The 25,941-nt window shown below is 43.6% G+C and overlaps 1 protein-coding gene across 1 annotated transcript; it reads left to right on the top strand.

Moving 5' to 3' along the window:
• The first annotated feature begins 1,252 nt into the window (after positions 1-1,252).
• CTNNB1 (catenin beta 1) lies at positions 1,253-25,398 on the top strand. Its single transcript, XM_074150957.1, has 16 exons — positions 1,253-1,522; positions 16,894-16,954; positions 17,410-17,637; positions 17,775-18,028; positions 18,118-18,356; positions 18,439-18,640; positions 18,971-19,115; positions 19,574-19,677; positions 19,765-20,103; positions 20,391-20,549; positions 21,489-21,608; positions 21,761-21,911; positions 22,003-22,124; positions 23,294-23,354; positions 24,114-24,334; positions 24,625-25,398. Exons 2-15 carry the CDS (start codon positions 16,942-16,944, stop codon positions 24,320-24,322), a joined length of 2,346 nt encoding a protein of 781 aa, XP_074007058.1. The 5' UTR covers positions 1,253-1,522; positions 16,894-16,941; the 3' UTR covers positions 24,323-24,334; positions 24,625-25,398.
• The last annotated feature ends 543 nt before the right edge of the window (positions 25,399-25,941 follow it).

The following is a 25,941-nucleotide window of genomic DNA, read 5'->3' as shown; positions in this document are numbered from 1 at the left end:
ACCGATGTTTTACACAAACACGTTGGCATATAGGGTACTTGTTTCACGTAGAGGGGGCTGTGTGTGAGTGACTTTTTTTTTTTTTTTTTTAAATTTCCCCGGTATGTTAAACACACTTCGCCGGTGCAAGACGGTGCACGCCAACAAATCTGTAAAATATTTTTGCTGTGCAAGCCCCTGCACGCCGAGGAAGAGGCTGCCACGGACGTGCCTTCACAAGGCTCTACACGCCGCAGAAAAAAAAAAAAACCTTGTGCAATTCGTAACATTTTCCTGTTTTCACGACTGGCTGAGGAGGCGACGGGCGGGCGAGGAGGAGGCGCGGGGTGTGTGTGTGTGGGGGGGTGTCTGTATATGTGTGTAAGCTCGCTTCTTCCATTAAAAAAATATTTAAAAGAAAAAAAAAAAATTGCATAACGAGATACTTTCTTTGGCAACTGCTTCCTCAAAAATATTTACAAGGGCAGAGCGGAGCGCGTTTCCGCCGACGTGAGCGGGCCCCGCCGCCACCTTCCCGGGCTCCCCCGGCCTCCTCCTCCTCCTCCTCCCCGCCGGGCCGGGCCGGGGCGGCGGCGGCAGGTCGGCGGGCAGCCCCAGCCCAGCGCCGGGGCTGGCGGACCCTCGATTCGACGGCCCGGGAGTCTCCCGGACTTGGCGACAAGGTTTTGGAGAGCACGGAGTTTCGCTGTAGTTGGTGGCGTGCGTTTAAAAAAAACCCAAAACCTAAAATAATAAACACACACACACACCCTGGCAACGAAAAGCCAAATTAAAGGGGGGGAGGCGCTCGCCTTTCGCCCCCCTCACACACAAAGCGGGACCCTGGGCTAATCCCCTCAGTTGCACCCCCTCCCCCGCGGCCTCACTCCACCCTCAGGCAACAACTTCGCTCCCGCCCGGGACCTCAGATCCTTCTTCCCCACCTCCGGAATACAGTCTCTCCGCTGTCGTGTCCCCCCGCCCGCTCACCGCTGGCTGGCCGTCCCGCCCGCCCCTCACCGCCTCGGCCTGGCCCGGCCCAGCCCGCCCTGCCTCCCCCCGCCGCGCCGCCGCCACGGCCTTCCCCCCCTGCTCGCAGCCGCTTCCCTCCGCTGCCGCTCTCTGTCTCCCTCCGCCCTGGGAGCCGGGCACTATTTCTCCTCCCCCTGCCCTGTGCGCTGGGTGCCTGTGGAATGCTGCGCGCTGGGCCCGGCCGCGGCGGCAGGATACAGCCGAGCCCTGCGCTCACTATAAGAACCTCCTTGTGAGCGACGCCATTTTAAGCCTCTCGCTCGGTTCGGCGGCAGGAGCAGCCGCAGCGCTCAGGGCAAGAAGGGGGGACGCTAACACCGCCGCCCCGTTACGGTCGCCACCCGGGAGGCAGCGGCGGGGGCACCGCCGTCAGTGAAGAGCCGAGCGAGGAGGAGGCAGGGGGCGGCGGCGGGGGAACAAGGAAGGAAAGACGGACCGGACCGGGATCGCCCGGGCGGCAGCAGCAGCAGCCGGAGCCTGGGGGGACCCTGCGCTCTCGCCTCCCTGCGACGTTAGTGCCACTTTTCTCCAGCGGGAACTTGGAGCGAGCTCGGGCCGGGACCCCTCCCTCCCTCAGGCGGCCGCCGGTGCCCCGCGGCGGGCGGGAGCGGGCGCTGCGTCCCGCGGCCGTTGGGGGGGTCCAGGGTGTGCCCGGCGGGAAGGACGGGGCGGGCGGGGGGCCCTGCCTGGGTGGGAGCGGGGGTGGGCCGCAGGAAAGGAGGAGAGGGCTCTTGCTTTGGGAGGTCCGGACAGCTGCGTGGCTGCAGGAGGCGGCAGCTGCAGCTCCCGAGATGTCTCTTGGGAAGCTGGTCCTGGGGCGAGGGGGTGGTTGCTGGGGGTCTGCGGGAGGGGGCGAGTCTCGGCCGCCCGGCTCTCCCTGGGTCTCTGCTCCCGCCTGCCTCGGCAGCCGAGGCCAGGGTACTTTAATGCTCCCTCCCTCCCCCTTTTTTTTAAGTGTGGGGGGGAAGGTACTAACTCGCCGGTGGGCTGCAGACCACCGTCGGTGGTAGGAGGGGGAAGAGAGCAGGGGACGGGTTTATTTGTACCGAATATAATTAACTAATCACGGTCACCGCAGTCAGCGGGAGATAACTAATCTGTTGCCTTGTGGCTTTTCGGTCTTAGTTGCATGCGTGTGTGCTGGAAAGGTTTTGCTGCTTCTGGGTGTCACCGAAATGAAACCCCCCGGAGCTGGGAGCAATTAAATGAGGTTTTTAACACCCACGTTACCGGGGTCTTGTAGCGAATGACTTGGGCAGCGTGGGGGCTCGCATGCTGCGAGGGGAAGCGCCTGCTGCTTTCCGTGGCCGACGTGGGAGGGGGTGGGTGGGTGGGAGAACGACGGCGACTCCAACCTCTGAAACTAAGTGAGGTGTGTGAAGCAACTTGCTGTTACTCCCAGTAAGATACAGGGCACTGTATCTGTTCTGATCTGTTCAGTTGCTGACTTCCCGTGGAACAGGGAGCTCCAGATGTGTGTTTTCCCGAAAAGCTTAGTTCAGCTCTCTTTTGTGCGGGATCAGTTGCTCCTGGGACAGCGAGATCTAGGTCTAGGTCTAGCAAAACCTTAAATTCCTCACTAGCTAAAACTTGATTGAGGACACCGTGCTGCTCCTTTTTGAATCTCTTCCCAAAAACCTCTACTGAAGATTATCCCTTCTGGTAAGAAAGGGCAGGCTGTGAAGGTACCGTGGGCAACTTGTGACTTTAGGAATTGTAGTGTTGATCTTTGCAATCAGCTCCTTCTTGATCTCTTTCTCATGGAGCAGCCATTGTTCTGACACTCTGTATACTCCAGACATCTGTGGTCCTCCCATCCCCCAAAGTATGCAAGTGGTGAATGGAAAGAGGCTGGGCTGGTATGCTGAGGTCGATGGAAGGAAATCAAGGAGGGGTTTTAGTAAAACAGGATCTTTATGTGCTGAGACTATAGTAAAGGCAAAGACAAGAAAACTACCTAAAAGAGTATAGGGGTTTTCTTGATATCAAGTTCAGACACACCAGAGAGCAACTTACTTATTATTACAAAAACTTATGTTTTTGCTTCTGAATGACGAAAAGGTACTACTGCAAGGCTTTAAAACAGCACAAAGGGCAAAACGTACTGGTGTTTATTGGGCCAAGTTATGTGAATTTCGGTAACTGATAGTCCAGGAACTTAATGTTAATCTCACACTTCTATTAAAAAGGTGCTGACAGCTGCAGGTATGTGGCTACTGTGTCGATTGCCTAATGGCTGGTACTGTTAAAAATGAGGCTACTTAGGCGTTCAGACAACGCTTTAAGGCTCTCTAAATTCAGTATTCAGTATAAAAATCATACTGAGTGTCTTGCCATGCTGGGGTTGCTCTAAAGAAATGTCGTATTTGCTGGGCTGTTCAGATATTTTTCTGTTTAGGTTTAAACTATGATATGCGTGGGAATGTTCATGTTGGTCTGTGTGGCTGATCATTTCAAAGAGTCTAGGGGAGAAGTAAGTGAAAACATGTTGATGGAAAGAACAACGCAATGCACAATAGCTTCTAAAAGCAAGGGTTTAATAAAAAGTAAAGCTTGATTGAAAAAGTCAGTTCTTCGAATGTTGTGTTACATCCCTAGCAAGTCAAGCTTCCTTTTTCTTGCCTAAGCAATAAATAGCCTGGGATTATTGCTCCATGTAGTCTACTATGAACTCTAGCATTTTGCTATGACTATGTGGTGTGTCAGAAACTGACTTATCAAATCTTGGCCATGAAACCTCGATGTTCGTCTTCCGTGACTTAAAATCACCAAAAACTCAAGTTTAACTCTTCAGAATACAATACTTCAGAAAGTTAATTCAACTGTAAAGACAAGTTAGTACTAGTGGCCTTCTAAACTAATTCTGCAGTATTTTGAGGAGTAGAAAGGGAAGCAGCAAGAATGAGGCAGGAAACACAGCTATTGTAAGCTTCAGTCTTATAAACTAAAGTCTGAATGTACAGTCTGAAACTCTCAGATAAGGATGTTTCTGCAAAATATTGTCTAGTAGGCAGACTAGTGTGCAAATACAGCAGTAATCAGAATCGCTCATGTTAATTCATAGATAAAGCTGGTAAGGCAGGGGTTGTGGTGATCATGCAGTTGCTTGCAACAAAACTTGTTCTGCGACTCTGGTAGACTGCATACCATAGCAGGAAAATCAGGACTGACGTTAGTTATCTTGAGCATCGAACTTCATGAAGGCTGATAAAACTTGGTGAGAAACTGCAGGCAGTTGGGATGTGCTTGTGGATCCTCACAGAGTGCATTTGCCAGCTCTGAGCACTCTGCCTTGCTGGGTGACTGTGCGGTAACTTGGACATAGCACTGCATTAACTCTGCAAAATTCTGCAAACTCCTTGGCAGTAAGTATTGCATGTGACTTTTCTTGTCTCTTTAAATAACATGACCGTCCTGGTCAGATGGGCAGGGTAGTATTGCTGAGTTAAGCATTGGAAAGCTTGTTTTGGGGGTGCTTTGATGTTACACACCAACTGAATTGGTTAGACTTGCCAACATAAGGTAGCCTGACAGTGGTTAATTTCTAATATCAATTTCTGGCACTCGATTCCAGGGTAGAGCTTGATGTAGTCTGTGATCTTAGCCTTAGCCCAAGAGTGTAATGTCTTAATACGCTAGTGTTGTGTGGCCTGTGTTATCTCTCATGAGAAGAAAGGAGCCTGAAAAGTTTTTTTGCACTGGTAGGTAACTTCAAGTGCAAGGGAGAGAACTAATCAAAGTCTTATTCTGGCATTTCTGTTTGTATGGAACACCAAATTGAGAAGGTGAGCGGGTGAAACACGTACCTGTAGCTTAACCTGCCCTCTTGAATCTGTTAACTCTGATTTGTTGTGAAGGTTAATGTGTCCTGTGCTTTTGTTGCCTTGTGAAGTATGGGCACAGATGTTGCTTTACAGCTTTCATTACAGAAGAACTATTTGTTAATGCTCCAAGTTGCTTTGGGAAACTGTACAGTGGCTGGATTAATATTGTGGAAATAAAGTACTTGCTCTATTAATACTAAATCAACTCTGGAGCCTTGTTTAAGGAATAAATTCATTCCCTTAAAGGTTTAAAGAGTTAATCTAGTATTCTAAGTTGCTGCTTTTAAAAAGGTAGTATGAGCTAGCTGGAAATTACTGGAGTTGGCAAATGCATGGTGTGCACTGTAAGCATATTTGCTGGAACTAGCATTTCTAGGCTGACTTACAGTGCTAAATAGACTGGTATAAATTGGAGAAGTTTGCCAACTCTGCAGCAACTGTAGCAAGTAGTTCTGTATTGTCCTGGCAACAATTCAGGTGCCCTCCAGTGGCCAGAAATCTTAACATCCTAAAGGTGCTGATAAATGCCTGTTGCATTGTCAGTTTGCCTTAATTAAAAGTGAGTGGAAGAAACATCTTACAGTGTCAGACTTCATTAGCATGTTTGTTGCTTAAGCAGTGCTTTTTGCAGTGTTGGTATGTCTTATTGTAAATACATAGTTATTCTGACAAACAAGCAAAGGCAGCCACTTTCAGATTCATAAGTATTTCATTAGTGTCAGTGCAATTATGACTAATCACTTTGGTTCCTTAAACCATGGAGATTAATGTTTAACATCCATGTTCAGGGCTGGCTACATGGTTGCAGCCTAAGAAGAAACTGGATTATGGTTAGATACTTACTGGTTTGGAAGGGAGATTATTTGCTAAATTGTTGCTGTATTCCAGCAGAAATGGATGTTTTAAACTCTACACAGACAGGAAGAAAAGATAGCTCTGTAATACAGTGGCTGTCAGCCTTCTTGTTAGTGATGCACGTGATCATGATAAATGAGTGTAGAACCATTAAGTATCTTTTTGACGCTCAGAACTAAGTGGGCAGGAAGCTTGAGGGCTGGCAGTGGTTTGTTGCTGAACTTTTGTTAGTGTTAAATGCAGTGCAGTATAATACTTGTCTAAGTTCTCATAGATTATCCCTAAATAGTCATGATGGCAGCTCTTTATGTGGCTAGGTAAGACTAAAGAATGTTGTCTCATCCTGGCTACTGCCATCCCTACTATAGACATCTTACTCAGTGAAAGTAGGGGCACATGGACCCAAAACTGTAAATCAGCGCAAGTTGATTAGGTGAGTAATGCTGGCAAACCAAGCCTTAGACAGAAACACTAGCTCATCCCTAACAGAAAGGCAGGAGTATGCATAATGTAGATACCTAACTGTGTCCTTCAAATAAGAGGTGATACTTTCTAAGATGTGATAATAAAACTGCTCTTAATGTTTTGCCCAGCCATGAAGAGATACTCAAAACATAATGAATGCTGCATGAAACCCTAATTGGAAATGCTTGCTGGTGACCAAAAGGTCTCATTGCTGAACAGAAGTGGCTTAGTAACTGTTCTGAGGTTACTTGCATGAGTTGGTGGTGCTTAGTTGGTCAAAATAATTGAGACATAAGAGTGATTGGGTTGATAATCTTGTTACGAACTTAATGCAAGCTCATAAACTTGAAACTGCTGTACCAGTCCTTTAATACTGAGCTGCAAACTGCTGTCAAAGGGTTGAATTTGTTATGTGGAGAAGATTATTACTTTTGTTCTCAAGCTGGATGTGTAACACCTGAGTAGTAGTTGAAGCAGTTCCTCACTTCTTACTTTAAATGGTAAGACTATCCGCAGCCCCTTTCTTGGACAGTGAAGAGGGATACCTCGGTACTTGGAGCCAATCTTGCCTATTAATAAAACGATAGGTTTTGCTATTGTTGCTATATACTTGCCAGTGAAAAGCTCTCTTAAACCATTACTTTCAAACATGCCCTGATAATTTCTCTGTCAGCTTGAGCAGAGCTGCTGCTTATAGCTCATGGAAACAGCCAGAGATTTTTATAGAGGACATACAAATACCCAGAGCAGAAAGCGTAGCTCTCCTTAAGAAGATATCTTTATTTTCTTTTCAGATCTTGTTAGAAGCTGCTGGTATACTTGTCCATGATATATAATATAAAGGATTGTGTTGACAGACCTCTTGCAACTCTGGAATGTTTCTCTAGGTAAAGTGCAAAATAATTGTGCTGTGGATCCAAATACTGTAACTTCTCTGAAGTGACAAGATCCACTACTCTGAGATTGCAGATACTACAGTATGAATGTCCTTGTAAGTAGCAAAGAGTATGGGACTGTGTGAAAAGGTGTGGTCTTTACATTGGATAGTATGCCCAGCCATGACACTCTGGTAGCCTTAGGCTCTGGCCAGCATCAAACACAATTCTGTAGGGTACGCTGACATTTGTAAGAAATTATGGTGGTAGGTAACTGCTACCGAGTACCAATTGGCATCTCTAGGTGTCCTATCAATATGTAATTTCCACTAAAATTTCTCTAAAATGTCTGTCCTAAAGAGTGAAGTACTGTGCATCAAAGATATTAAACTTTAGATGATACTGCTAGCTTCATTTTTGGGGAGGCTTCCTGGCAGGTTCTAAAATTTGAAAGTTCATCTCTTAGAATGATTGTGCAGATCAGTGCCCAGGTGAACTTTATTACTTTTTAGTAACTTGGCCGATGTGATTGTTCTGAATTCTCCTCCAAGGTTCTCATCGTTTTATAGGTCAGTTATCTGAAGTGTTTGTTGTCTGACCGTGGCTCTCAGACCAATGGTAACTGTTGCTTTATTGAACCTTCTAATGGGTTGCTTTTAAAAGGGTACTTAAACCTTAGTACCTGTGAAGACCCTGACTAATTGCGCAAGCTGTTAGCGCCTAAATGCTGTGTTAGTGGCTCAGAAGGCTGTGCTTCAGTGACATTTAGTGCCTGCAGTGGAAAGATATCCCATCTGGCGGTGAAAACTCGGGAAGCTTCTGATACATCTCATTACCTGACCTTTTGGTCAGTGGCTAAAGCTGCTCAACTGAAACTACCTGTTTGCTGGGTGGTATTCTGTACTTCAGGTGAGCAAAACAAAATGTGGGTCTTGTTACGCTTGCATTGTAGTGTCAGCCGCACTTAAAACTTAATGAGTTGTCACAGTTGATCATTTGGCAAGCTGGCTAGGAAGTGTGATTTGTTACTAGCCTGCTTTCCCTTTTGGGAGGAAGGGGAGGGTAAAACAGGTGAGTGTCCTGTAGTAGGAGAACACTCCTAGTGCTCTAGTCCTAATGAAAGTGAAGTGTGGTAGAACAGAGCCTTACAGCTGTGTTGTAAAGTTCTTGTGGCCCCTTTCCCTCCCCTCTGCCATGTGTGCCTGAGGCTGCATGGATTCAATGTTGAGCCTCGTTTTCTGTCCTTGTAACTCGAGTCTTTCCTTCACTAGACGTTTTTTGAGGAAAAAAATTCTCCTTTAATACAGCTAACCCAGTGTTTAAGTCTAGTCAAGACTACCAGATGCCTGTACTTTGGTTCCATTAAGCAATTGTAATCAACTTTCTTAGACAAGTTTAGCAAGAACAGAAATATTTGCATGCTGTTTGCTTTAGGTAATGAGCGTGTGAATAGAAACTCAACTCTGTGCACTTAATTGCTCTTAGATTGCTGAGATGACTGAAAATAGTCAGGCATAACACTTTATTTTGTGACGTGGCATCAAATGAACTGTTACAAAACAAAACTTATAAAAGCTAGTGTAGGGAGGCTCTTCTGCCTTGATGCTACGGAAAGGAATTCTTGGATAATTTCTAAGGTAGGATACCAAGGCTGAAAAGCCAGAACAACTGATGTAATAGCAAACTGGGATTCCTGAAGGAAAAAAGAAATAAGTAAGTAGAAAAGAAGCAGCAAGAAAACATGGCTGAAAGCAGAGGTAACTTGTGAACATTGGCAGATCTGTGTGTGTGTGCTGTCAGATACCCCTCTAGCACTTTATTGTGTGGATTGTCTGAGGTAGTTTGTTGCCTCTTTCAGCATATATTATGGACATTTAAAGATTTTGTTAACCTTTGAGAAAGGTCAGTTAAGCAGATACTATTCAGGTTTCTTAATTTACTAATATTTGATAAGAGAAACAAGCTTTCATGTCTTATTAAGAGATTCTAAAGAACAGCTAAGACTTGTATATTCTGGGTTGAGTCAAACTTAATGTGATCTGATTAGCTAAATCACAAATAGAACATACTACTGTTTGCGAAGCATCTTCTACCTTTCTGAAGACATCAGTGAATGCATTGTACTCTAGCTTGGATAAATTTGAGCTGGGTGGATTACATAGGATACCAAGTTTATCACAGAGTTTATCATCCACTTGATGGAGTTGGGGAAATGATGTTAAACAAGTGTTGCTTGAGGAAGTGACCAGAGCAGTTTTGTCATGAGTTAAAGTTTATGAATGAGTTTGTTCTGTTGCAGTCTAGGATCAGGAAGCTGGATTTCAGTGTGGGTGTGTGCTGTGGCATGCTGTGTAAGATCGTTAGCTCTTAATTTTCAGTAAAACTACTGAAATAGTTGAGGCTGCTACATCTTAGCACAACTTTATACAGTAATGCTGCTCTGTCTCTTGCCCTTACACTTCTTTTGAAGTGGAAGAGAAGACTAAAGATGAGTGTTTCTATCATCTAACCAGAAAGAAGATAGGCATGTTTCAGAGCTGGGAAAACACAAGCATGTGTTTTGATTTTTGTGTGGTTTGACTTGTTTCTTTTTGGTGTTATATCTTCAGATGGCCTATGACAAGGCCCAGTAAGTTTTATATTCTGATTCCTGGTATAGGTAATAAGGTAAACACTTACTGTCTCCACAAATATCTAAGTAGTCTATTGCTTTGTGTAATGTTGTCATTTGCAGTCCTAAACCATTATTTGAGAGCCAGTTTTCAGTGAGTTTCCAGCTTTTGTCCATTCAGGTCCTTAAACTGCTGGTGTGAGGAAGGATTTGAAAAATTGAATTTCTTAATCCAGAAGTCACTACTGGTGAGTGACTAATTTGATAATAATCAAGGTCCTCTAATGCCTGTATATAACTTTAACTTCAAAATAATCTCCACTCACTACATACAGCTGTTCCTTATGGAGTTGACAAAGTGACGAAGGACTACAAATGCTGCTACTTTAGATGGAATGTGGGAATGTTGTTCAGTACTTGTTTTGTGGATATGGAATGTATTTAAGGAAAACTGTTGTATTTAATCCTGTGTGGTACCTTTGTACAAGAAAAATGAATTTTTTTTTTTTAAATGCAAGTCTTCAGAGTGAAACTCAAGCATGTTACCTGTTCCTGCTTGGAAATAAAGTATATTCTGTTCATTGTGTAGAGAAACTTTAAACCCCAACTGTCATTCCTACAGCAAGCTTCTAAAATCCCTTAAAACACATAACACTGGACTTGTATTTTCAGGAGTTCTTACTAAGCTTACAGAAGCATCTGATACATGGAGGGCCTCTAAAATTACCTACAAAGCATACTTTACCCCAGAGTTCAATAGAAGCTAGATAAAAATCCTCAAAGTTAAGTTTTGTTTGGAATATTGGGGAGGATATGGAAGAAGAAGACTTGATCCCCATTTGGATAAGAAATAATTAGAAGTTTAAAACAGATTTGTGGTAAACATTCTTGAACTTCTTTAACCTTTAAAGATACAAAATGAAAGTTTTCTAAATTGAGACCTACAAAGCAGATGACAATCCTTTTAACTTCCCAGGTTATCTCCTTCCTTAATCCAAAACTAGAATTGTCTGGGTTAGAAACAGTGCAAATACCCTGGATCATGACTTTCCACGAGTACTATCCTTGTCTTCATTGGTGCAATCTATAAATAAGTTCTTATAAGTCACCTATAACTTTTCCCTCCTTCTCTTCCTCTCAAATTGTAGCTGTCATGTTTTCTTCAGCTAGAGTGAGACTTTTGCCTTTTCCTTTGGGGGGGGGGGGGGGGGAAGTAGATGGGTATACACTGAGTATAGGCTTCCCTGTTCAAAGGAAGAAAAATAACTTCCTTTTAGGCTTCGTGTTATTCAGTTTAGTGCCATTCCTAATGAATATTAAAGCAATTATCCCAGTTGGATTGTCTTCATAAGACTAAAAACAGTAGAAGTAGGTGTGCTTGCTGCAAGACTGCTTATAGCTCTGGGGTGGGTTAGACCAAAAATTGCTTAAGGTCAGCCACTCATGCCTGAAAGAGCTTATATGCCCTGAAAGCTTCTTTGATGTTTCCACTATTTTCCACTGTCAGTATTGTCTATCTTAAAATATTTCTCCCCGCCACCACCCTGCTTCCTTTTCCAGAAAACAGAATAATAACTTCCAGGATAAGATGAAAGGATTTTATTTAAAAAAACCTTAATCAAATGTATTTCCCGTATCTCCACTTGAAAACTAAGGTTAATTAAAATCAAAGAATTGCCTAGGTTGGAAGGGACCTTTAAGATCATCTAGTCCAACCATCAACCTAACTCTGATAAAAACCATCACTAAACGATGTCACTAAGCACTATGTCAACCTGTCTTTTGAATACCTCCAGGGATGGTGCCTCAACCACTTCCCTGGGCAGCCCATTCCAATGTGCAATAACCCTTTCAGTGGAAACATTTTCCCTAATATCCAATCTGAACCTTCCCCAGTGTTACTTGAGGCCATTTCCTCTTGTCCTATGGCCTGGGACTTGGGAGAAGAGACCGACACACCCCACCCCCCCCCCCCCCCCCGGCTACACCCTGCTTTCAGGGAGTTGTAGAGAGCGAGAAGGTCTCCCCTCAGCCTCCTTTTCTCCTGGCTGAACACCCCCAGCTCCCTCAGCCTCTTCTCATAAGACTTGTTCTCCAGACCCCTCACAGCTTCCTTGCCCTTCTCTGGACCCGTTCCCACCCCTCAATGTCTTTTTTGTGGGAAGGGGCCCAAAACTGGACACACCCCTCAAGGTGGGGACTCACCAGTGCACAGTACAGGGGGACAGTGGCTTCCCGAGTCCTACTCACCATGATGTTCCTGATACAGGCCAGGATGCTGGTGGCCGTCTTGGCCACCTGGGCACACTGCTGGCTTGTGTTCAGCAGTTGACCAACACCCCCAGGTCCTTTTCTGCCAGGCAGCTCCAGCCACTCTGCCCCAAGCCTGTAGCGCTGCAGGGGGTTGGTGTGACCCAAGGGCAGGACCTGGCACTTGGCCTTGTTGAACCTCATCCCATTGGCTTTGGCCCATCCATCCAGCCTGTCCAGATCTCTCTGCAAAGCCTTTCTACCCTCCAGCAGATCAACACTCCCACCCATCTTGGTGTCATCTGCAAACTTACTGAGGGTGCACTTGTCCAGATTATTGATAAAGATATCAAAGAGGAAGCTTCTGATACATTAAGTTCTTATATTTCTGGCTTTGGGTCATAGGTCTGTAGTTATCTGGTGTTAATAGTTGCAGAACTGATGTTGCCTGTATATTTTGGCTACTGACTCTTTGTAAAGCAGATACACAGGCAACATCGTTAGGCAGCTGCCTGAAACAAGACCAGTTATAAAATTAGACCCAAAGAATGCTTCCAGTAACACTTTAGTAGTGGTTGCAATAAGTTCTGAGCACTTGGAGAAAAAGTGTTTTTCAATACGTGTACTTCTCTTCATTTGTATGTAGGTGATCAATGTTATTAACTTCTGAAACTGTCACAAGAAGACTTTAGATCTGCTTGTTCTAGCTAAGGAAATGTGTTATTCAGCACCAATGGTTAATTTAAAAGTGCAGTTGCCTGGCCTATCCTAGATGAGACATAGAGAAACATACGAAAACATGGTCAGTAGACATGTTCCCTTTAAATAGATCATGGTGATTGGATGTGTCAGCCTTCATTTCTCATCCAAGGTTTAGTAACATGCTGTTCTCAAGCAAATGGTTTCTGGAAAACTTGCAAACTTTGACTTGCTTTATGAAGGGGAGGGGAACTGTTTATCAGATCAGTCAGGTGTAATCTGAGCCAATCTTAATGAAGAGATTCTATTAAGATTAAGGTAGTAACCTTGAAAGAAGATGGATACGTTTTTATTTAATACAAGCAGCAAATACACGCTGTTTCATAAGCTAACAAAATGGCTTAGCTGACAATGAAAATCGGTTTATCTTAGACAATACTGCAGCAGAGGTGCAAATGTGCTGCAGTCTTGATATACCAGGCAGGTGAATGTCACGCTGATACTCAGTGCTCTACACAGGCTATTCTCATAGTTCTCGTCCTCTCTAAGACAGAGCAGAAGTAAACGATTCATTGTTCTCTGTATCCTAATGGAGTTTAACAGCTTTGGAAAGAAAATTATCTGGTTTTTACTGAAGCTGTTCAGAATTATTGTTCAGATTTCAGAAATGCTATAGGCTTGTTGATTTCTTGGCATGTGGCTAACTCTTCTCCAAAATCAGAAGTTAATACCTAATTTCTTTATTGCCATCAGAATACTCCTTCTCTTTCATTCCTTTGAAAACCAAGAAATTTGAATTGTCTTCTGTAGTAACTTCAAATTATTAGCTCATATGCCTGCTAAGCTTGCAGAACTGTGTTTCTCATTACTTTAGAATTCAAATGCAAGGTTGGGACTGATGGTACACAATACAGTCTAGTGCAATGTTTTGCATTGCTCTTCATATGAGGGATTTAATTTATATTTAAAAAAATCCAACCTCTATTTAAACCCAAAGTTGTTGATGCTGCTAAACGAGTGGATAGTGTCATGGGGGAGGAGGAGGTTTTTAAGAAGTTAACAGTCCCGTAACTTCTGGCAGTACATCCATATGAACTTCTGTATAATGTGACATTTATCAAAATTCAAACCTGAATTCTGAGTACCAGGTAGTCTTTAAAAACAGTGAGGCTTACAGAAGCTTGAAGTTATGCTAAAGTTCATTTGTAAAGTGTACCGAGTCCTTCCGTCTCTTCCTGATGGTTAAGATCTGTATTGCTGACCTTGACAACGTACTGTCACTAGTCATATGTTCCCCAATAGATTTGAATAGGAGTCTGATTTAAAGGAGCTGGTATATGGTTCGTGGTTAAAGACTACAAGTTTAATTTTCCTAGCAGGGTTTGGTTTGGGTTTTTTCCCTCTTGTTTCCACCCCACCACCACCTCACCCCCACCCCAGGCATGTATTTATCCAGTTTCTGTTAGGGAAGTGAACGTTTGTACCTAGTCTGGGGTTGTTGCTCCCTTGGTAAGTGTAGCAGTTAACCTTGTCACTTACACACAGGAAGGCAAGTCAGCAGCTTGTCTGGACTCGAGTTTACCCCTTTGTAAAATTAGAAGAGAACGGGAAGGAAAATATTGGGAGAACATGCAGTTACAGAAACCCTAAAAGCAAACAGAACGTACCCCTCTTCCCTGGCTACCTTTAGTCTGCAGTGATTTTGAACTCTTAAGGTTAAAACCAGTCTCTCCATCTAAATAAAAAAATGCTACCTGGAGTTGCGGGGGGGTGGGATGGGGTTATAGGTGTACGAAATGCAGATTAGGATGTTAGAAACTTTCAGGTGCAGCTGACCTAGGGACAGCATTTCAAAGACTGAATATCTAACTGATAACACAGTTCCGAACTCTTAATTCAGTATTACTCCTATTTTGTAGATGTTCTTCAGCTTTATTTTGGAATAGTGTTTCAGTTCAGTGGCTGGTCTGGTCTGTTGGATTGTACCAAATGGTACAGCTGATCTCTTGAGGCTGCTGAAATTGAAACAACCATTTCAGAGTGCAGTCACTGTAGCCCAGCTGCCTTTATTCCTGCAGAATTTAGTAGTGGAAGGAAATTATAAATGTTGTTCCCAAGCCCCCCGTTGAATATTTGAATCTGAGGTGGTAGTAACTATCTCAAAGCATAGTTAATACTCTTGGCTGCTGCATCTACCAGTGTGTTAACTTCAAGACTGGGTTGGTGATCATTTTTATTAGCAGCTTCCTGATAGGAGGAGGCGGCGGCAAGAAAGGTTACAATAAAAATAGATCATCTTTTGTACTAAGTGTATTGTGAATTGTGTATAGCAGCTAGATCTTGCTGAGTTTTCTGTTGGAAATGTCGCATCTGACTTACAGTGAGGAGCAGGGAGAGTGAAAATGCAGATTTTACTTTCAGTGGTATTAAACTTTCTGTTTGGAAGGTGTTAGTGAGGCTGACAAAGTAATGCATGAGGCCTGCAGGGAGCTAGCAAGCTTTTGTATAGGCGCTTCCTCCAGTTTAGCTGCTTAGGGGAATTTGTGCATTAATGATGGACTGACGGCAAGATTTAGTTTTTCCTTCCCCTTACCACTGCTACTCCCAAACTCCTAACAGCATGTTGGGAAAAAGCAGTGTTCAAGGGACTGGAGAAAAATGGTTGTATTGTGAGTGCATCCTCCATGGAGACTGTGAGGAGTAGACTGACTTGGCCAGTCTGTTCCAGGCTGTGGAGTAGGACTGGTTTAGGGACCTAAGTGTTTCCAACTGCATAGCAGGGTTCTTACTGTATGTTGTGTTATGTCTTAAATCAGCTTAATGCTGCTTATTTGCTGCAGATGCAGATCTACTGTCCGTTTTAAAAGAGCCAGGGAAGGGTTGCTGCCAAAAGTCGTGGGAGTGCAGAGTCAGGACAAACAGCACTGGCATTTGCAAAGCAAAGTAACAAATTTGCTCAGGAGCTGCTGGAGTTTCCTGCAGCTGGCTCAGAGACAGTGAAATACAAGCTTGCTGCAGAGGTGCCTAACCTATTTGGTGAGACTCTTAAAACTGCAGGCCTGTCTTCTGTTTAATTATGATTTTCTAAAAGCTACCGCTGAAGGAAACTCTTGAACAGGAAAATCAGTCTTTACACAAATACAGCATCAAATGGACTTTGTTCTCCTGACACAGTACTGCAAACCTGTCCTTTAAAGAGATTAGTGGCTTCGTCTTTACTTCATTGTCTAGGAATGTTTTGATCAGCATAGCTCTAACACCTAATGGCACACGGAGAGCTGATTGCTGGAAGAGATGTTTTTGCTCACTGCACTAGTTACCACTACAAATGTTTCTGCTTGGCTGGCTCCCAGAATAGGCTGTCACCAGCTCTGTGTCTGTGCTGAAACAGTGTTGGACTGGGGGGGCGGGGAAGGGGAATAAATGAAATAAAAGTATGACAGCTTGAGTGACCCCTTGTGAAGCTGTATCTCGAGTTTCTCTTTTTGGGTTAGTGAAGAGATGGCTACAGATTTATCATACAAATACCTCTGTGCTGCTTGGGGATATCAAATGGAGGTTCATACTGAATGTTTTGATAGGTCGTTTGATTGCCTCCAGCCCCCAGTTACCTTGGTTTTCTCCAAAGAAAAAGAAGTTTGGTGACCTAATGAGTGCAACTAAAGGAGAACATTTGTTTATAAAACTGATTCAATTTTCAGTTTAACTTCAAGGAAGACTACTTTGTCTAGCAAGAAACCTTTCTTCTTGTGGTACAGGAAAGGAGTGAAGGAGGAGGTTCGATTCATAAATCTTTAGTCTTTGTATCACTGAAATAATAGCTGCTTGCCTTAAATGGTGATTTTGGCTTTCCCTGTGAAAATTCACGTTGTAGCTCCGTATCAAACAGTTTTGCTAGTACCTTAAGAGTAGTTGTCTTTGAGGGAAATGAGGAAGGCTGACGTTTAGCCATATGTTTGTGGCATGTCCAAGCTGTGGAATTTAATGTCTGGACTTACCTTATGCAAGGATAGAGAAGAAAAAAATAGCTCTATCATGGTCAGTCTTCAATTTATTCTTCTTTTGCAGCTTTAAGAGGAGACTATATTTTACATACAGTCTACCAGAAAAGATCTGGGTGATACATCTCATTCTTGAGTGTCTCTGTCCATGGGGGTTTGCTAATTAGCATTTGAATATACTCACTGTAGTAATGGCAGGGTGTGTGAAGTCTTAGTTTGTAATTCTAGTGTTCTAATATGAAATTCTGTCTTACTATACCTCTGATTAGTGTTTAATAAGTTCTAACCTTGCTCTTTTTCAGGATCTTTGAAAGGTAGCAGGAAAGAGTTCTGGGAGCACAGCAAGGAACATGGCAACCCAAGGTATATAATGTGTCACAATTTCTGTTATTAGGGTCTAGTAGTTCTAATAAAGAGGAGATAAATTGGCTCCTTACTCCGCTTCTTTAACTTAAAGTCACTTGGATTGAATAATGTCTGCTCTGCTACAATAATTATTACCTTACCTCTGGAACTCAAACCTGCAAACAAGTTTGGCATTGTAAGCATTTTGGGTCCCTTAAGTACAGTCAAGTACCTCATCATAGCCTGTGGAGAAGGGAACCTTTAAGCAGTAACTGCCTGTTAGTCGGGTTTATAGATTGGTTCGACGTAAACCCTCAGTTTAAAACTGCTGTCTCACTTCCAGTACTACCTCTACTGGGTCGAGATAGTTGTTTATAACACTTTATTTTTGTTTAAAATCTGTGTCATCTCTTGAAGGATTAATACATGCTGGAGTAATTGAACTAAACTTAATTGTTAACAATTTCTTACAGCTGACTTGATGGAGTTGGATATGGCAATGGAGCCAGACAGAAAAGCAGCAGTCAGTCACTGGCAGCAACAATCATATCTGGACTCTGGTATCCATTCTGGTGCCACAACAACTGCTCCCTCCTTGAGTGGCAAGGGAAATCCTGAAGAGGAAGATGTGGACACGACACAAGTCCTGTACGAGTGGGAGCAGGGATTTTCTCAGTCCTTTACCCAGGAGCAAGTTGCTGGTAAGGCCTTTCCTATTACACTGGTTTGCTTAGACACGCGGCTTAACAATACAGAAACATAAATACAGAATAATAACCCATCTATTAGGTGAATTTTTTATTCCTAGTTTGAGGTAATGACATACCTTGTTTTTCAGATATTGATGGCCAGTATGCGATGACTAGAGCTCAGAGAGTGCGTGCAGCTATGTTCCCTGAAACGCTGGATGAAGGAATGCAAATCCCATCCACGCAATTTGACGCTGCTCATCCAACTAATGTGCAACGCTTGGCTGAGCCATCCCAGATGTTAAAACATGCTGTTGTTAATTTGATAAACTACCAAGATGATGCTGAACTTGCAACTCGTGCAATCCCAGAACTGACCAAACTGTTGAATGATGAGGACCAGGTAAGCATTTTCTTTGCCTCATTGTAGCTTGCTTGTGGGGCTTCTTCAATGACCTTAAAACTAAAAGCTTGCTTCAAATATTTCTGTAGGTGGTGGTGAACAAGGCTGCAGTTATGGTTCATCAGTTATCCAAAAAGGAAGCATCTCGCCATGCTATTATGAGATCTCCTCAGATGGTATCTGCTATTGTACGTACCATGCAAAATACAAACGATGTGGAAACAGCCCGTTGTACTGCAGGTACACTACACAATCTCTCGCACCACCGTGAAGGCTTGTTGGCAATCTTCAAATCAGGAGGCATCCCTGCTTTGGTTAAAATGCTTGGGTATGTGCACTACTAAGTATGTGTGGTTTTTTTAGTTGGTACTGGTAGGTGCAGGTACTCACGAGGCTTTTTCCTTCTGTAGGTCCCCAGTGGACTCTGTGCTGTTTTATGCCATTACAACTCTTCACAATCTCCTGTTACATCAGGAAGGAGCCAAAATGGCTGTCCGTCTAGCTGGTGGGCTGCAGAAAATGGTTGCCTTGCTCAACAAGACAAACGTTAAATTCTTGGCCATCACAACGGACTGCCTTCAGATTTTAGCGTATGGCAATCAAGAAAGTAAGGTAAGTGCCTCTGCTATTGAAGCACTGAAAAAGAGCAGGCTTGCTACGAATGGCCAAACAGCTCCTGCGTACTGACCTTCTTATGCTGAATCTTCAGCCACGTTGGGCTTTTGCCAGTCAGTCCTGACCTTGCAAGAGGTGAGGGTCAGGGGAATTATTTTGCAGAATGCAGTCATGCTTATGGTGAGGCTGCAAAACTTAGACCTGACCGGCAGATGTGAACAGTTTTTTAGACATCTGTAACCTATGGTGGGTGTAGACCAGCAACATTTACTTCCTACTGGCACGCACAGGAACTGACAGATAAGTGTTATTTTTGCTGTCTTTCAGCTGATTATTCTGGCAAGTGGTGGACCCCAGGCTCTAGTAAACATAATGAGGACCTATACTTATGAGAAACTATTGTGGACCACAAGTAGGGTGCTGAAGGTGTTGTCAGTCTGCTCCAGCAACAAACCTGCTATTGTTGAAGCTGGTAAGTACCTTGTACCCATGATAACTTAAAAAGCTGTACAGTACTGCAGGATCAGTACATTTCACACAAGAACAGAAGCTGCTAGTATGAAAAATTTGAATTTGGATTGGTTCTTTGGTCCATAACTCGTTTTGGAGGCCTTTAGTATACAGATGTGTAAAAGGCAGACTGTTTTAAGGAAGTCTGCTATGTTGTTAGCTGGGTAGCTTAGTACCTGAGCGTTGTCAGAATGGTTCCCTTAGAATATGCATACATTTAAAAGGTCCAGTGTCACAAAAAGAATATCGGGGTTTTCTTTTATGTGATGACGGGTTAGGGCCGAGCCATATTATGACAATAATGCCAAGAAAGATCTAAAAGCTTGTGAGATATGCACTGAAGCTTTAAGGAGGAGAAGGACCTGACTGTTTACCAGGTGAGCATCTGAGTAATGGTGTCAAATCTGTACCATCTTCTAGGTGGGATGCAAGCTTTGGGACTGCACCTCACAGATCCAAGCCAGCGTCTTGTCCAGAACTGTCTCTGGACTCTGAGAAATCTGTCAGATGCTGCAACAAAGCAGGTAAATGGCTTTTCTAAGGAGCAGGATCAAAAGCCAACATAGTGAGAGAGGACAGACACTAAATTTTTCTTCCCTCTTTTTTTGCAGGAGGGAATGGAAGGCCTTCTAGGAACTCTTGTTCAGCTTTTAGGATCAGATGATATTAATGTTGTTACTTGTGCTGCTGGCATCCTTTCTAACCTTACCTGCAACAATTACAAGAACAAGATGATGGTGTGCCAGGTTGGGGGCATTGAGGCTCTTGTGCGCACAGTCCTTCGGGCTGGAGACAGGGAAGACATCACAGAACCTGCTATTTGTGCGCTCCGTCACCTCACCAGCAGACATCAAGAAGCTGAGATGGCTCAAAATGCAGTACGTCTCCATTATGGACTCCCAGTGGTGGTGAAACTGTTGCACCCACCGTCACACTGGCCTTTGATCAAGGTAAAATAATAGTTAACAGCTTTCAGAGCTGAAAACTGCTGGTTTTTTAAATGTAACTTTACTGTAAAAAACTGTTTCCGAGGTGTTGGGGAATGTAACTTGTCTGATGGGAAGGTTGCTTTAATTGGGCAACTTGGCATGTTCTCTCTTGGAGATTTAAGCATCTGGCATCAACTGTGATATAAAAAAAAAAAAAAGGAAAGGCTCACAGCAAGCGCACCCCTCATGCTTTTTTTTTTTTTTTTTTTATTCCTCCTCCTTTTTTTTTTTATTGCACCTCCTTTAAGGCTACTGTTGGTTTGATCCGGAATCTCGCTCTCTGTCCTGCAAACCACGCCCCACTGCGCGAACAAGGTGCTATTCCAAGGCTAGTTCAGTTGCTGGTTAGAGCACATCAAGATACCCAGCGACGTACTTCTATGGGTGGAACACAACAGCAGTTTGTGGTAAGTGGCCACCACTAACTCAAGTTCTATGTAAAACTTGTCTCTAAAACTCCTCGTTTGTCAGTGTCCCTCAGCCATCTATTATTTGGTCTACATTGGCACGCTCATAATTCTGTCTCAGCAGACGTGAAGCTTTTCTTTAAATAAGTAACTAAATAAAAATGCCTAAACCTTGGTTTTTATTTTACTTAGACCATTTAATTCTGGATGCTGTAGATAAAAGAAATACTGGTTTTGCCTACTCTGGCAAGGCAAGTAGGTCTCTACCGTAAAGAAACCAGAACTGCCTCATCCTTCTCAGAAGTATGGCTTTAAGAATGCTTTTGCAGCTTATGACATATTTTCAAGGGTGTTTAGAGCTGTAAAAGTACTGAGAAGTTGTGCGGGCCCCATACTTGTTACCTGTTTACGTACCAGGCCAGTGTGGCAAGATGAGTCTCAATTTTTTGCCCCATTTTAACCACATTACCAAAGGGGAGGTTGCCTTAGCATGGGCAAACGGAAGCAATAGCTACTAGTACAGGAGCGTAGTTAATACCCACAGAGGTAGGAGGGGGGGCCTCTTTGTTACTGATGACGACTTACAAACTTAGTGAACTGCCAAGCTAGATCCAGCTTGGGGAAGAAAAGCCAGTGTTATCAGACATGAAGTTTATAATGGACTGAAATCAAAATGAGAACACCGTGAGGAGTTCCACTTAGATGCTTCACTTACTGAATTTAGTTGGATAAACTGGACCAGCTCCTAGCAGGGATGTTAAGTCTGAAGGACAGCAGCAGACAGTGGATATAAGCCCTGTTAGGGGGAGGAGGGTGTGTGCAGGGGATGAGTTTTGGTTGATTTGTTGACAGGGTGATCAGGGTGATTTTGACAGTCATTTTAGAAGACAGCATGCGATATCTCATACTTCAAAAAATGCCTTTTCTTTCCCTAACTAGGAGGGTGTGCGTATGGAAGAAATTGTCGAGGGCTGCACCGGAGCCCTGCATATTCTTGCACGTGATGTTCATAATCGAATCGTAATCAGGGGTCTAAATACCATTCCACTATTTGTGCAGGTAAGTAAGAGCTCAAGACAATGCAATAGTACGTACTAGAAAAACAAGTAAAATGGCTCTTACGCTTCCTTGGTGGAACTGCTAAGTCAGATTGTGCTGAAGAGCTCATTTCAAGCAGAAGGGCTGAAGAAACCCTTGTGTTTTGGTTGCAGTTGTTGTACTCTCCCATTGAGAACATCCAGAGAGTAGCTGCAGGTGTACTTTGTGAACTGGCTCAAGACAAGGAAGCCGCTGAAGCAATTGAAGCTGAAGGCGCAACTGCCCCTTTAACAGAACTGCTTCATTCTAGGAATGAGGGTGTTGGTAAGTGAACTTAGAAGCCACTTTTCACACTTGTGTTAGAAAGGTTGCTAGAAGACTCAATCTCTACTAAAATCGCTCTTTTTTTCGATAGCAACATACGCAGCTGCAGTGCTGTTCAGAATGTCTGAGGACAAACCACAAGACTATAAGAAGCGACTTTCGGTTGAATTGACAAGCTCTTTGTTCCGGACTGAGCCAATGGCCTGGAACGAGGTGAGTTGTGTCTCTGTATTAACAGTTCCTTGGGGAGACCTTGTTTCCAAGTCCTCTCTCCTTCCAGTAGGAAGTGTAGATGCCATCAGTGATAAGGCCCAGCTTTACACATGGCTGTACTTTCTTTACTCTCACTACATGTTCGGGTTCAGTGAACCTGTGGCAGTCAGCCTTGGAGCTGCTTTTTCCCTTGCAGACAGGAAGAATCCATTCTTTACTGCTGTTAAACTTTATCATTCTCATTGTGTTCACCAAGTGTGCAAAGCTGTATAGAAGAACTTTACACATAATGAGCTCTGAAGGCAAAAATTGAGGGATGAGTGATACGAGGGAAGCATAAACATAAAGCATATCCTGTGAGGCTTCTATCAGGCAAACGATGTAAGACTTACGATCTTGGGGTGGGGATGCAACTTGCGTTCTTAGAATTGAGCGTTCAGACTTGTCTATGTTTGCAGGCTGATTATCACACATTGCCTTTTTTCATGCGTAAAGGGCTACACAGTGAATTGCGACTGAAAACAAGCTGTGTGCATGGGGTAGAGGGAAGATTTCACTAAATCTCTGTCTTCCCCCAGATTCTTAAGATACTGGAGCCCAGCTTGTCTTACCTTGGATGTATTTACTAAATAAAGGACTGGAGCCCTTGATTAGTACTATTTCAGTGCTTACTCTTCTGGTTCCCTAAAATCTGTATGTACTACAGTAATGTGGAAAAAAAGCTAAAACGGAATATCTCTTTGAGATCAGAGTTTAGCAATTAGGCTACAGACAAGCCAATTCTGTAATTGGACAAACTGGGGGAGGTCCCTTCAGAACTCTCAAATGCTCTATTGCTGGCTCGGGAGTCTCTGAAGAGCTGACTTGGTGAGTTGGGCCATGCTGTACCTGAGGAGGAGGGTGCTCCTAGACGTGTTCCCAACTAGAATCCTCCTTCCAGTGATCTATGGATTCCTGTGCCTAAATCGTGTCTGTTACATACTGGATGCAGATGCTTGGATAAAAAGGCCTTTCATGTCCACAGAAGTACCATGCTGCAGTGCTCACTGCAGAAATGTTGCTAAACAGGGATCTAGGGCAAGTTTCAAAACTTTTTAAACTCAGAATTACTAGTGCTGGCCCAAAGACCTGATGTTAAAACTGTTTTGTAACTTTTTGTGTACATCCAGACAGCGGATCTCGGACTTGATATTGGTGCCCAGGGAGAACCTCTTGGATACCGCCCAGACGGTACGTGTCCTCTGTTCCCCTTGACTAAACTTAACGTTGGATGAAGTCAAGTCATAGATTTTTAAAGGAGAACTGTGCAAACGAGTGAAGAGTGAGTTACTCTTCGGCAAGGTATCGCAAACTGACAGGCAGACGGGGAACTGCCAGTTCAAATAACCAGTTTCTGCAGCACCACTGCCAGCACTGAAATGGGAGCCGTAAGAACGTGCAAAACTGGTGTCTCTTGTCTGAGCCTTGTGGGAGAATCTCCCGCTGAGCTGTTGTTTCCAGAAATCTTTTAAATCCTTTACAAATGGACTTGACAATTCCAATAGTGCAGTTTTTCTTTAAAACAAAAGCTGGTATTGAATGTATTAGTCTGTGAGTGTCTATAGACTCGAATGCGAGCCTCTCCCTAAGGATTCTAAGCTATTTTTGACTAGTCTTTCAGAAGCAAGTCTACAGTCTTGGAGCCTGGTTTTGCGGCAGTATTGTTGAATTTTAGTACTGTTGATTGTGCAGACTAATGGCTTGGCTGGAATCTGCTCGTGCTTCTGACTGCAGTGTGCTTTGTCTGCAGAATCATACTGGAAGGCTGTTTGGAACAATGGAATAGCCATTAAGGGCAGGCAACAGATTGTTTTGAACTTGGCTGAACTAGAAAAAAAAAATTAGATGGCTACAAAGATCTTCTCACACACTGATACTTGCAGCTTCTGATGCATCTAACATCTGTTAACATTATGCTTTTTTTCCCTCTGCCACCTTTAACTTTCTTAGATCCTAGCTACCGTTCTTTCCACTCTGGCGGATACGGTCAGGATGCCTTGGGTATGGACCCTATGATGGAACATGAAATGGGTGGCCACCACCCTGGTGCTGACTACCCAGTTGATGGTCTGCCAGATCTTGGCCATGCCCAGGACCTTATGGATGGGCTGCCTCCAGGTGACAGTAATCAGTTGGCCTGGTTCGATACTGACCTGTAAATCATCCTTTAGGTAAGAAGCTCCAACCTTGAATTTAAAAACAAAACAAAAAGAGAAAAACAGATGACTGGTCTGAGGACTTGGTTGGCAGGGAGGGATTGGCTCAATTGGGTCCCAGTGTGCCAGAATACTGAGTAAACGCTCTGGAAACACACAATCCGTACACTCCAAACTGACTTCTGCCGTGAAGTGTGGAAGTAATTAACTGTGATGTCTTGTGCACTGGCTTCATGCAGTCTTAATCTGTGGAAACAGCGCTGTGCTCAGGAACGCTGACACCTGTTTTTTTTTTCTCTTTGCAGCTGTATCATCTGAATGAACTTGCATTGATTGGCCTGTAGAGTTGCTGAGAGGGCTCGAGGGGTGGGCTAGTATCTCAGAAAGTGCCTGACACACTAACCAAGCTGAGTTTCCTATGGGAACAATTGAAGTAAACTTTTTGTTCTGGTCCTTTTTGGTCGAGGAGTAATAATACAAATGGATTTTGGGAGTGATTCAAGAAACGAAGAATGCACAAGAATGAATTGCAAGATGGAATTTATCAAACCCTAGCCTTGCTTGTTAAAAATTTATTATTTTTTTTAAATCTCTGTAATGGTACTGACCTTGCTTGCTTTGGAAGTAGCCTTTCTTTTCGCAGTAATTGTTGTTAGTTTTTTTTAAAGTCTCTCGTAGTATTAAGTTATAGTGAATATGCTACAGCAGTTTCTAATTTTTAAGGATTGAGTAAAGGTGTAGAACACTAATTCATAATCGCTCTAACTGTATTCTGAATAAAGTGTAACATTGTGTAGCCTTTTTGTATAAAAAAACTAGACAAATAGAAATGGTCCAATTAGTTTCCTTTTTAATATGCTTAAAATAAGCAGGTGGATCTATTTCATGTTTTTGATCAAAAACTTTATCTGGGATATGTCTGGGTAGGGGCCAGTAAGAACTGTTTATTTGGAACCTTGTATTGGACAGTTTACCAGTTGCCTTTTATCCCAAAGTTATTGTAGCCTGCTGTGATACAGATGCTTCATGAGAAAAATGCAGTTATAAAATGGTTCAAAATTAAAGTAAACTTTTAATTCACTCTGTGTCAAATTATTTCAGATCATAAAGTATATGGGTGTGTGGCGTGGTCTAGGCTGGGCTGGCCAATAAATGAAGGACGGATGCTCTCTTTAACAAGATCTCTGAAAATTGTCCTGGAATTGAACAACAGCTTCAGTCCTTCAGAGGAGGAAGCCAAGAACAATTTACCTCTTTCATCTCCCTGAGGAACAGTTACCCTTTAGAGTCCTGATGACAAAGGTTTTTCTGTTATGGTCCTGTGAGGCTGCATTCTTACCCCCGACCTGCTGCCACTTTACCTGGGCAGGTTCCTCAGCACGGGGCAGGTCTCGCCAGACACCAGGCAGCTACAGTTGGTGAGAACAGCATCTTGCTTCAGCTCTCTCCAGATGTGTGCTGTCACTAGGGTCAGATGATGTTCCTTTCCTTACAAACTGGCAGCTGGTTCAGTAGCTTAAACCCGTTTTCATGTGTCCTCAGCCTTCAGTTACTGTGTGAGACACGACCTGTGTGCGCTTGCCTTCTCTTGAGGCAGCACCTGTGTAGTTTGAAACAGGGAA

The sequence above is a fragment of the Numenius arquata genome, chromosome 7 (assembly GCF_964106895.1).
Source record: "Numenius arquata chromosome 7, bNumArq3.hap1.1, whole genome shotgun sequence".
NCBI classification, from domain to species: domain Eukaryota; kingdom Metazoa; phylum Chordata; class Aves; order Charadriiformes; family Scolopacidae; genus Numenius; species Numenius arquata.
This window is presented reverse-complemented; position numbering and strand designations above follow the sequence as displayed.

Excerpts from the sequence above, each read along its gene's own strand:
- CTNNB1 (XM_074150957.1), top strand. Across the intron at positions 18,029-18,117 it reads TGTTGAATGATGAGGACCAG|GTGGTGGTGAACAAGGCTGC; the intron begins GTAAGCATTTTC and ends ATATTTCTGTAG. Across the intron at positions 19,678-19,764 it reads CAGATGCTGCAACAAAGCAG|GAGGGAATGGAAGGCCTTCT; the intron begins GTAAATGGCTTT and ends CTTTTTTTGCAG.